Below are 12857 nucleotides of genomic sequence, written 5' to 3'. Positions count from 1 at the left end.
AAACAAAGGTAATAATCTTTTAATAAAAAATAATGTTGTCAATGCAGCACGTCAGGCTCTCACAGAATATTATGAATAGTCACAGCAAATGAATGGATACAATGAGTTGAACAGTGGATGCTACAGGAGTGAAAGCAAAGCATCCACCAAGGAGTTGTGGGTAACAAGAAAATGAGAGTGTGCTAATGATTGGATGCAGACAAGCAAGGAGTAATTTCAGAGCTCACAGTCAAACAAACTGCTTGTGGCACTAATACTTGTGCCCAATTACCAATTCAGAAAGAAAATAAAAAGCAGTTTCAGTAGAGTCAGGGTGGGAAATCTCCAATTAGCACCAATTAGTGAAGTTGCTTCCTTGAGCAGAATTCTGGGGACATTAAAAAAAAAATTCTCCCAGAATGCCTGGTGGAAGCACTTATTTACCAGGTGATGAAACTGGTATAACTTGATGAGGCTTTGTGCCTGTGGGACGTGAATACAGATACTACTGGGAACTTGCCTGCTCGATTTGACTGGTCAATCATGGGCTGTACTATTCTTCTTCTGGCATTAATAAACCTGAAACAGAACAGAGAAGTCCAGTCATCAAACCCGGTTTCTGTGCTCTGTGACCGCCTTTGCACGAACGCTGTGGAGAATACGATACAGTCAAACTTCTTCTGAAAATGAGGCTTTTAATTTAAAAGCGAGTTCTCCCTTACAGAAATCTGGATCATCTTATTGTCAGTGCATAACAGTGCACAGCCAACTCAGCCAACTTGTTAAAGAAAAAAAAAAAAAAAAAAAACAGCTCAGGGAGGGAAAAAGTTCTCCATGAGAAAACTTCCTTTAATTTGTGATGGTGCTGGTGCTTCTGGAACAAGTAGGAATCTGGCTAAAGTTCACAGGCTGGAAGATTTTTCCCCTTTCCCTAGACTCCCCATCATAGGGAGACCCAGCTTCCCCTCACAGCTGGTCATAAATGGAGACCAGGCTCTGGCACTCGGCTTTCACAAGGTATTGTTAGGTCAGCAAAGCCATCAATTAGGCTGTCTGAAGTTTTATCACCAACACAGCAGTAATAAGTGCTGGCCAGAAAGACTTCTGCTCTTCGGCAACTCCTGCAGTTTAAGCCTGTAAAGTTAGGGGTCATTCAGAGGTCAGTGCCAGCTGGGGGCGGCCTTTCTAGCCTAAGCTGGGACACCCAGGGCAGCGGATAAGGTAACTGCCAACCATAAACCCAGCCACCTTTCAACCCACTAGAAAGACAGAGCCTCAGGTACACATGGTTGATATTAGAGCCCAAGAAACGTTTTCAAATCAGGTGGTGGCTGAATCGCAGGAATGTAAAGGAGAAGCAGTTATTTCGTCTAAGAAGCCTGGATCTAATTTTGCTGGAAATCCAAAAATAAGTGCCTACTTCATGTTACTTTAATGTTTAATAATGCCCATCAAATATTCATGTACAAACAGAGTAAGATGATAAGAAATCTCCTTTATTTCTCCAAATTTAATAAAAACAAAACCATTTTCTACCATTTGCGAGTTACCCTTGTCCCTGTGCATTTAATGATGTGTATTCCCCACACATTTGGGCTCACGCACAGGATTCACTGGCCATGCAGTTTGGGGGGAGGGGAAGGAGCATACGGCTAGCTGTTCCTTAAAAATATCCCCATTGATAATATTTTTCAATATTTCCAGCTTCAAATCTCAAGTGCAGGGGGACTTCATGATTAATGAATCCACATGGGGCCACAGGCAGGAACTGAAAACTCATTCTTTGAAATTAGCCAGAAAAATTCTAGCATGTGTTGGCAGCTCCGCGTTCCTATGAAGTTGAAGTGCTTTCAGAAGGACAGGCAGCCCATGCTCGGTCAGGCCTCCTGTGAACGCCAGCCATGGTGGGAATACAATTAGGCTGAGGAATAATAGGCAGGAGAAAACCAAAGGAGTCTTTTGCATATGGCGTTTGTTTGCAAAACAATGAACTTCTTTATGACTTAAGAAAGTACAGCTCAGTTGTCAAAAATGTTACACTCCCTCGGGATTGTGGAAGAAAGTGACAGGCTAGTAGAGGTGAAAACAAAAGGAGAGTTGAGATTGCATATTTATTCCCACCTGTCACCTGAAGTGCTGCTGAGGAATAACTGACCAAATCACAACGACTTCCAGAAGCATCCCTCAAATCGGAAAAAGAACTTAATTATCTACTCTTTCCCCAGTACTTTTATTGCGAACAAGAAGGACTGACCTGATATTTCCACCCCCAGGAACTCTTTTTATCAGTTCAGGTTAAGACCAACAGAGATGTTCAGGAGAGTCAGAGAAGCCTGTTCTCTTCTTGAAGTTTCTAATGGAGGACGCACTTGGCAGGGGTTTTACCTCTTTTTATGTGCTACTAATCCTGTGTGTGGCTTCCCCCCCCCCAATATAGGCCAACTCTTTAGGTAAAACGAATTGCTATTTTTTCCCTTTTTAATTTCACCCTTTTACTCTTTTATTCGTTACATCTGGAGGTTGTTCCCTTATTTATGTCTTTCTCTCCAGTTCCCCCAAACACTCTCTTACTCACAGAGCTGCAAGGCATCATGGTTCTTAGTTCTCAGCAGGAGAACTCCACACTGTCTTCAAACAAATAATTACGGAGAAGGTTAGAGGTTCACTCAAAGGTCATTTCTTTGGATACTCGTCAGAATGTTTACATTAGTAAAAACGGGGTCCTCTCAAAAGGTTGTTCAATGGGGGATACACAACAATGCAGAACATTAAAAAAGCATTCTGTGTGCTAGCAGGTCTTTATAGAAGCGCTGAACTTGGAAATGCCACTCCAGTATTACATTTTCAACTAGTTACCATGGCATGGACTGGATGTTCACTAGCAGTTATGGCAATGGCCTTTCTTTGCCCACTTCTCCTCAGCAAATATGAATAGGAGTCTCTGAGGGATTTCACTAGATCCTTTGTCAAAGGGTCATAGAGATTTTGCTTTTTTTCATTTGGGCACCATTTAGCTTCTCCGGATTTTTGTTCTCAAACAATGTTTTGATCCACAGTGCTATTTCTTGCCAGATTCATAATTCTACCACATTCTTTCAAGTCACACAGAATTTTAAAAACATATGGGCCCCAATTTTTCAGAAATCTCTTAACATACGACTCCTGCCAATTGTCAACTCCCCTGATCTTGGGATATTTTATTAACACCATAGATGTTATTATTAACAATGAGTTGATTGTTAGAAAACTTTGACATTAAAAAAATGAGATTATCACCGCCCTGTAATGATGACCCAGAGGCCACTCTTAGAATATACATAAAATGCAATCATGTAAATGAAAGATTAAAAGAAATCAAATTAGGAGAAATTTTAATTTTTTTAATATTTCTAAGATGAAATTTCCATATATGGTCTTTCCCCAAAGTTACATGACATGAATTTTCTTTCTACTTTTTCTGATATATGTCCTAAAAACGCCCCTTTTCAGTGCTCAAGTAGTATATGGAATATCAAGTTTTGAGTCTACTTAAAATTTGAAGAATCTAAGTTGAAAATCAAACACATCTTCAATCTTTCAAGGTTCAGGGCTCCATTCATATGGAAAAATGCAACTTGCTGGTTCAAAGACAAAAGGCTTGTCTTAAAAAGGCTCAAAAGGTTTCTTGGATATTAAATGGGTCTTACAAAATAACATTTTGATGAGTTAAGTGTAAATGAATCAGACACATATGGATTAAGTTATCCTTGAATTTCACACGGGTTTAAAAAATAAGGGGAAAAGAGGGTCTTGGCAAAAAACATTTTGGACTTTGCCAAACCCAAAACATTTGAAAAATTGCTGAAGACATCCAACTAACCAAAATGCAGCAGGCTGCACCCAACTTTAATGAAAACCCCCACAAGTTATTTCCAATCCAAAGACTGTTAGGTTTTTTCATCTGTATCTGATATTAAAAATTCTCTAAGTTTTAATGTCATCCCAGAATGATTCTGAAGTTGCAGACATATAATATACTTCTCTATTGGTATAAACAATTTAACCCTAAGTTGTAAAGACTTCTTCAATAATAAATAGTTCTTTAACACATTCTGAGTTTTTTTTTTTAACAAATTGTGTGTAAAACGTGCTAGTAAGCTTAGTGTCTTATCCAGACTTCACTTGGAAAAAAATTCTCATTAGCCTCATTGCGACTCTTTTTTTAAGGGCTACAGATAATTCCATTAGTGGCTCCTTAGGGAATAAGTACCCTAAAGTGCACTAGTTCCATTGATTTGTATTGAACACAAAGTTAGTATCCAGGCTTACACAAAAGCTTGGGAGAGTATCTAAGACTACTTTCTCTCTAAATTTTACTGAAATAGAAAATACATTAGCACGTGTGATCCTTAAAAATTATATACTGAGACTGTTAGTTTAAAAATAACTATAGAAATAAATTCAACGACTTTCCAAGAATTATGAGGCCTTTTTGAGTCAACTAGGAGATGAAAAAAGATGAAAAAAGAAAGCATTAAAACAAATAAACCCAAGACAGCAAATATCATTGAAATCTCATTTTACTGTCTTGCTGGGAGATGTCTCCTGGAGACCTCCCCCATCCCCAGAAAATCCAAACTTTTCAGCTTTGCATACTTTTCTGCAACTGAAATCTGACCAGTGTGATTTTTCTTTTTAAAGACTTTTCATTCCAAAGCATAGTTCAGAGTGATAGAAGTAGACTTAGGTGTCATTTCTGATTGTTGCTTGGTTTCGTTCCCTTTTTCCTTTCTCTCCCCCTCTCCCTCCCTTTTAAATGGCTGATAAATCCCTTCTTTCTGGTTCACTAACTTCATGCCACACCTGGTAACCAACTCCTTGCAGCGGCATTCCTTTTGTTAGAGGGTGCAGGCCTCCTCGGAGTCACCTGGAAAGCCGCCAGCCCTGAACACTCGGAGGAGAAATCAAGAATTGCAGGAATCAAAGCTTTTGTCTGGATTGGTTTGGGTAAGGAAGGGAGCTGAACTGCTGAGGAGGGATCAGATCAGTTTGAGAAAGGTGCTGTGGGGAGCTCAGTGAGGGTGGACCAGTTAAAACATGAAAAAACTCTGCTCCTCTACTGTCCCCACCCCTGGGACTCAGCAGCCAGGGTGCTTATTCACAAAGCTTGCTACCGGTTGGTGTTTTAAACAAGGAAGCGTCAACCTTGGTCCACCAGTTATCAAGTTTCTCCGTTTTTTCTTTCTTTACAAAAAAAATCAAGTCTTTTTCCATGCTGTGATTACGACAAAGAGTAGGGTTTTCTCAGTAAGATATATTACAATGGTTAAATCAGTGAATTAAGTAGGTCTAATGCCTTTGAACGTGTACTTGGGCCCATGAATGATTCAATCACGTCTGCAAACATAAGTTTTCCACTGGTGGCCAGACAATGGATCTTTTCTTACAGACAATTGTGAGCAAAGAAAGGTAAACGGATGAGATTCATATGCTGCTTAGGGGCACGTTCACAGCTCATAATTAATTTCTCTGAATTACAGCTTAATTTATAATTTGATGGAATACTAGATTTGCCCATACCTCTAAAAACACAAGAAGTAAATGCTAAAAAATTGTAATGTGAAAACATGATGTTAATCTGGAATCACAAACATTTTGTACCTTTATGAATATGCCTCGAATAGTGGAGTGTTCATACTGACATAAAGGCCCTGGGCAAAATTATCAAGTATGTGATGTTCATCCTTGATGACCTTCTGCTGTGTTCTCTCCATATTCTTCCTTTTATCTAATTCTTCCTAAAATTACAAAGACTCACTGAGGTTCTTTACTAAAGTATCCCACTTAGGCCGGGCTCAGTGGCTCAGCCTGTAATCCCACGCTTTGGGAGGCCGAGGTGAGTGTACTGCCTGAGCCCGCGGGTCTGAGACCCGCCCGGGCAACTTGGTGAGACCTCGTCTCTACAATAAATCAAAAAATTAGTCGGGCATGGTAGCGCGCGCCTGTAGTTCCAGCTACTTGGAAGGGAGCCCAGCAAGTCGAGGCTGTGGTGGCCGGGAGTGGCCACTGCACTCCACTCTGAGTGATAGAGTGAGACTCCAACTCAAAAAATAAAAATAAAAAAAAATAAAAAAATAAAGTATCCCACTTTGAGCACACCCGTCTCAATTATCGTTGCATGGTTCAGAGCAATGTGGGGAAGAACATGGGCTTATGTCCTTTGCTCTCTATTTTCTGTGTGACTTGGGGTAAGTCTTAACCCTCCCAAGCCTCACTTTGCTTCCTATCTGTTAACTGTGGAAATAACTGGACCTGGATTGTCTTGAGGATTAAGGAAGATACTATAGGCAAGATCGTAGCAAAGTGCCTGATACACACAGTAAGGGCTCATTTAACGTCATCTTATAGTCAAAGTGTACCTATCCAATGCTCCTAAAGGGCTCTGTTGTCTCATAAGTAATAATTAAGAATAGGTGGGTGACTACTAGACAAATCAATCCATGCTGGGTTGATAACAAGGTAATAATGTTTTGCTCCTCCAAGTAGCATGTGCCCATGTGGTAGGATCTTCCTAAAAAAATCCCAGTTTAATCCAAATGCCATGATAGAGATTTTAGACACTGGAGCAGGCATCTATCTGCTGGGGTTTGGGATGGGTAATGGAGTGAGCTATTTTGGAATCACCTACTCTAAATGGTTCTCTAGGTCCCTGCTACTCTGTGTTCCAGGGACTGGCAGCATCAACACCCACCCACCCCCCAAGCTTGTTAGAGATGCAGACACAACCCCCATTCCTGCACTACTGAACCGTCTTTTCATTTTAAAAGATCTCTAGGTGATCTACGTACATGTAAGTTTGAGAAGCCTTGCTCTGGATCCCATTCTAAATTCTAGTACTCTAAGAATAGGAACTTGCAAAGATCAGGTTCTAATTGTGAATCTCAGCTTGCAAAAAGGCATATGCAATTCTCCTTAGGGATCTAGATCTAAACAATCTTTTAATCACTTGCTTTGGGCAGCAAATTATTTATAATAATTTAATTCATTTTACTAAATCTGTACCTCCTAAAGGAAGAATTGGGCCAATAAAATTTTTTTTCAGGAGATTTGACAGAGACTATCTCTCAAGCATGGGTTGGAGGACAACAGTAGGATTTTTTTTTTCCATATGGTTCTGTACTTTTAATAAGTATAATTTTTTTAAGTAATTAAAATAAATTTTAAAGGTGACCTAGGAAAATTTGGTTTCTTATTTGACTAAGGTTTGTATGGCCAATAGCAGGAACCGTTTACTAAAGTATTTGAGACATTTCTTCTCAGATAGGAAATTATTTTTTATTTCCTTTATAATACCAAGCAATAATAAACACTAGTCCATGAATATAATCACACCTGATGGCATGTAACAAAACATCCCAGCAGGCTATGATTTTGAAGCACTGTTACTCTTACAGAATGCCATCAGATTATTCATATGCGGCTATTTATCATGTACTATAAAAGTGATCTTTCAAAGATACTTGAAAGCAAGGGAGGAGAAAACACCCTCAAACTTCCTTAGCTATTCATATCTAGGATCTATCCTCTTAAAGATAAAATACTAAGTCAATAGACATAAGTTGTAGTATATTACCTTGTCCTGTACATGATTTATTACAGATGGAAATCAACTAGAAACTGAATTACTTTGAAAGTTTTACTACTGACATTCCAGATCTGGATACCTACACACCTTATAGTGCTTCTGAAAACAATTTTTCCAGACATGGAAGGTACATCCAAAACTTTATTAAACTTTAACAGAATAAAAATCAGGAGTAATTATTTTCAAAATTACCAATTTACAATTGCCTGTTCATTTATCTGAACACTACAGTCTGACTAAGCTTTGAAAATCAGTCATCACTTGATAATCAGTTGCATACATTCTTAGCCAATTCCCATTATGTTCCTAGCCATTTACTAATTCACCCTAAGAGGAGAAGATCCCAACAAATCTAGTAGCTTTTTAGTTTTCATGACCACTTTTGATTGAAGTATTAATTCTCTATCCTACTTCTCAATGGAAACCACCTAAGCATTAACTTGCCAAAAATGCATCAAGCTGTTTAGCAATTATGTATTAGATATGTTTGAAGAGATCAAGGTGCACTCACATGCCCTGTGCTATGGATGTGTCTCTGATTAGCTTGTCATCTGCTCAGAAGAAGATGTAGGCTGATTCTTCCATACAGTCTAGCAGGCCAGCTGTTAGCTGCCTGTCAAGCCCTCAAGTGGACAAGTAGTCCAGGAGCAAAAATGTCACTCCTTTGATCTGGCAAGGAGCAGCTGCTGATTTATAGAGTAGGACTTTGTTCTTCCGTTCTATTTTACTTTCTTTCCTAAGGCAGAACCACAAAATCCAGGAGAAAAAAAAAGTGCCGTTCCCAGCAACATCAACAAGCTCTGACAACTGCAACAGGGTTTTTCTTGGCCCTAACAAAGCTCTCAGGCATCTCCTTTGACGCTCACCTTTCCCCCTCCCCTTCCCCCCCACTCCCACCATTTTTTGCAATGCGGTAGTTATTGTTTAATTCAGCTTCTGTAAATGGAATGGACTGTGGCCAGCAAGCCTGGGGCATAAACACACCTGTATGAAAGAAGCCTTATTGTAGCAACCATCTACAAGCAAGTTCGCATGAACCACACGTTCCTGAGTTCAGAAAGAATGCTCCATTTTTCCTGACAGCAGATTTTACCCTAAGTGAATTTCTATTTTTGGTGCCACCAACCTATGATGACCACATTTGAACTGTTTCCTCTCCAATGGCATTACACCATTACACCCTCTAAATCAAAGAGTAAAAAGGATTAGTTTTTTTTTTTATCTATGAGCAAACAGATCCATCAAAAATGTTTATCCACTGTCTGTAATATCAATCACTGAAAGCTGGGTTAAACGTCTGGAAAGGCTTTAGCAAATGCAATATCAAAGATGCCATAATCTTGATTTCATTACCACTGATTTATACTGACATGAGCTTCTCTAAGTAACATATAAGGGAAAAAAATCAACGACAAAATCTACATAATCCATGTGCATTGTCTTGCTAAGAATTAAACCAGTTTCAAATGCATGATCCTATTCTCAAGGGATAAATCTGTAAGGTCAGAGATATCCTACCAACCAAAGGGGACATGCAACAGTACAGTTTTGAGATATACTGTGAGACTTCAGCCATATGTATGTATGTGTATGGATAGGCATTTGTCTGTGTTCCTATGTATATATGGGTGTACATGTCTACACACACTAGGCAATAAACTTTGCCAGAGATAGAGACAGAGAGAGAAAAAGTTATCAACTCTAGGCTCTTCAGACATATTACTACATAGGTCAAAGACAGGAATTTTGTGGGAAGTGGGATACTAGAAACGAAAAAGAAAAGAATGCTGAAAATTCTTGTTTCTCAGTCACACCATGTTTTAGTGTTTGCTCTCTTCCTCTCTTTCCTGATTTCCAGGGGGAATCGAGATTTTTCTCAGTTTCACCTCTTGCTTTATCCTCCAATTCCCTTTGGCCAGTCAAAAGGTACTAAGCACACACCTTCTTCAATGTTCAGAGAATTGTATTGCTTGATGCTTTCTCTAGAGGTATGTGTGTTTTCCCATGAGAGAGGAGTGGGGAAGTGGACAGGGAGAAAGGGAAAGCAAGGTGTAGAGGAGCCGGGATGATGGATGGCCTATTTTCATCCTAAAAAAGTTGGAATAATAATTTTAAGGCCAATAGTAACCTGTATATATGTCACACATTGATAAATCTTCCATATTCTATACTTAACAAAAAATAAGTTTAATGACAGAATATAAGGCAAAGTCTATATACTATGAAAATATCGATAATACATACAACATATAATTACATGACTTTCTCTTTCACATGTATATACAGAGTCCATTTATATATGTGTGAGTGTATATATTTAAACATTTGAAAATGCAGGTCAAGTCTTTAGAGATTTTTACTTTTCACACCCACAGAAACAAACTGAACATCACGATTTGAGAACATATAAATAATTACGAATCTTAGTAGTCCACAGTAAGTAAATAAGTGTGATGAGGTCAATTAAAGAAGATGAAGATGGAGGTTAACCATAAATTCTTCGAGGAGGAAAGTTGAACCAGATTAAAAGATAGTAGTGTATTGGAAGAAAAGAAATAAGGAAATGGCCTACTGAAAAGCACCAGTGCAGACCAGGGATGATTTGGGGCAAGGGAGGGTAAAGGAGTTGAATTCAAGCTGGCTCCTGGTTTTTTCTAGAAAACATGATGATGACTAACAGGCAAGCTGGGGGAGGTTTTTGAGTGACTAACTGAATCCCTGAAATTCCTGAATATAATTCCTGAATAATCAAATATAGTGTTTGAAGAAGACCCTTTCCAAAAATTATGTATAGGATGAAATGAACTGATAAATCCAGAAGCCGAGACGGTAGAATGGTCTTGTTTAATCCAGGCAGAAGGAGGAAATAAAATGTGCTCTGATTAAGATGGGAGAAACGAAACAGAAATAGGATATTTGGTTTGGAGATTTGCTGATGAATTGTGCTTAGATGGCAAAAGTGAGACTAAATATAAAAGATTAAACCTGAGGATAAACCTGAGAATCCATGTTTGGTATGTTATGGTATACAGCTGAAGGAAATTGAAATTTGAGAAGACATTGCTATTTGTTGTAGTGGTGACGGGCAAACTCAATTTTCCAAATGTTACATTTGGATTGACAATGGAACTTTCAGGCTGAGAAGTTAAGTAGGCTACTCAAGGCAAAGGACAAAGACAAAGAAGAGTGAAAGCTTAGAAAAAAATGAATTTACTTCAAAACCCTCTAATTTCTTCATATTTTCAAAACTGAATGAATATTCCAGAGTTTTAGCAGCAATTGTGATAAACTGCCTGGCTACTTCTAAAAAAACCTGCTTCCTCTTCATATATATATATATATATATACATATATATATATATATATATATATATATATATATACACATTAGATTTTTAGAAAGCCTTTTATTTGATCACGGTTGTCCAAGTCAATTGTCAGTGAAAACCTCTGTGACCCTGGCCTTTTTCTAGTAGGTCCATTTTGGTTTTTCTTTTGAGGTAATTTGTGTGACTACATTTAGAGGCCACCTATAATGACGTGTCTCACTGTGTGTTGCTACACAAGTTGTGTTCTACTCCATACTTAACCAGGGCAAGTTTAGTAATGGAATTTACCAGAGAGTTTAAAAAATTGGACTTAGGAAAATATGTATAAAAGACTGTGTGTTTTTAGCAATAGCATAAAACAATCAAGGGCCGGTTTTTCTCTAGGTAGTGACAACTAATTTAGAAGAGAATTGATAGGACAAGCCTTACATTTAAAAAGGGCTCCATTAAGTGTGATGGCTTCCAAATTGTGTCCTCCTTTCAAACCATATTTTTCTTTTTAAATGGGCTTTTAAGGTGAAAAATATAGCACTTCACCCAAAATGGTGTGGAAACAAATGGTTCTCACTCAAGTTTCTATTCTTCAACTCAGGTCAAACCACCCCAACACCAGCAATCTAAAGCCACTTGGAGGGAAGGTGCTATGCATGTGAATGTCCCCGTGGGCCTTTCATTCGTCTGGGGGGCTCCTTTTTCTAAAGCAGCAGGGAATACTTCAGAAGACCAGATGGGCATGCCAGAAGTGTTTGGATGGGCCAGGCTCTTATCCTTCTTTCAATTCTCCTGCTGCTTTGAAAGAAAGGATGTGGCAGAGGAAACATTCGGAAGGTGGCAACATTCTTAGGGCCCTTTATCAATACCACTGCTTTCTTTAAATTGTAGCTTGGTCTCTTGTTTGAGAGGCTGAGATTTTAGCACTTTTAAAGGGAACCATAAGTGAGAAATCTCCTAGGTGTTAAGCTTTAGAGTGGCTTCAACCCAAAACACGAAAAAATGAGATTAAAACACAAAATCAAGTAATATTAAGAAAAAGATCCAACAAACAAAATATCACAAATATGCATATATACACACACATATATGTACATATGTATGTGTGTGTATACATATATACACACACATATATATAACATTTTTTCTGTTTAAACCAAATGCTATTTAACCAGTTTACACTGGCATCTGGTAAAGGTGCCAATGGGGAAAAAAATAAAGATCTAACAAATTTTAAAAGTCATTTTAAGTAAATTATAGTTCTAACAGCTATACATCTAGCAAAGTCTTTTAAAATTATTAAAACACATTCTATTATGTCAGCGAGCAAAAAAAAAAATTCTATTCATGAGCATATGACTTAATATCCTCACATTTATGGTGTTCACACATCAAAGACCTAATTCCAAATAAAATTTCCTGACTGCCTTTTCTTAATGACAAATTAAACATCTTTTACTTTGATTTGACAGCCAGGTAGCATTCTGTGTCTTCTCCAGAGATGTTATATGCAGTCTTTCCAATGTGACGGTATTATGACCCACAAAATTTTTAGCATCGTCCCGTAATCATAAAAGACATAAAATATATCTTTATAAACCGCAAGAGACTTAGCAAACCAGCAGTTATGCTACATCTGCTCTAGTTCTTAAATATTTTAGCTTTAGAGGGTTAGTTAGTGGATTTTTTCTTCCCGATTTGCAGAGAAATAAAGACATCAACCCCTGATTCTGACATGACACACAAAGCTATGATCTCCAGCAGACAAAGAAGTAAACACATTGTACTGCAATTTGAAGGAAGTTTTAGAACATACTCAGATTTCACATCTTTTATCAAAACTTCCTAAAGTGGTCTAACTTAACTTTTAGAAACAGAAATAATAGCTTTGAAGTATCTCCATTTTCACAGTGTAGATAAAATAACATTACCAT

The 12857-nt window shown here is 38.1% G+C and overlaps 1 protein-coding gene across 7 annotated transcripts in view; it reads right to left on the bottom strand.

Moving 5' to 3' along the window:
* Positions 1-12857, bottom strand: part of MEIS2 (Meis homeobox 2) — a 214867-nt gene that overhangs the window by 5090 nt on the left and 196920 nt on the right. For 6 of the 7 annotated variants that reach the window (XM_021719164.1, XM_021719161.1, XM_008071298.2 and 3 more), the window contains exon 10: positions 500-558. In XM_021719164.1, coding sequence (XP_021574839.1) covers positions 500-558 — 59 coding nt within the window. Of the gene's footprint in view, positions 1-495; positions 559-12857 lie in introns of all 7 variants that reach the window. The other variant, XM_021719160.1, reaches the window with a different exon arrangement.

This window comes from Carlito syrichta, unplaced genomic scaffold (genome assembly GCF_000164805.1).
Source record: "Carlito syrichta isolate Samal-C Ts95f unplaced genomic scaffold, Tarsius_syrichta-2.0.1 Scaffold314286, whole genome shotgun sequence".
Classification (NCBI taxonomy): Eukaryota; Metazoa; Chordata; class Mammalia; order Primates; family Tarsiidae; genus Carlito; species Carlito syrichta.
Note: the sequence above shows the minus strand (reverse complement) of the source record. Positions and strands in the feature narration are given on the sequence as shown.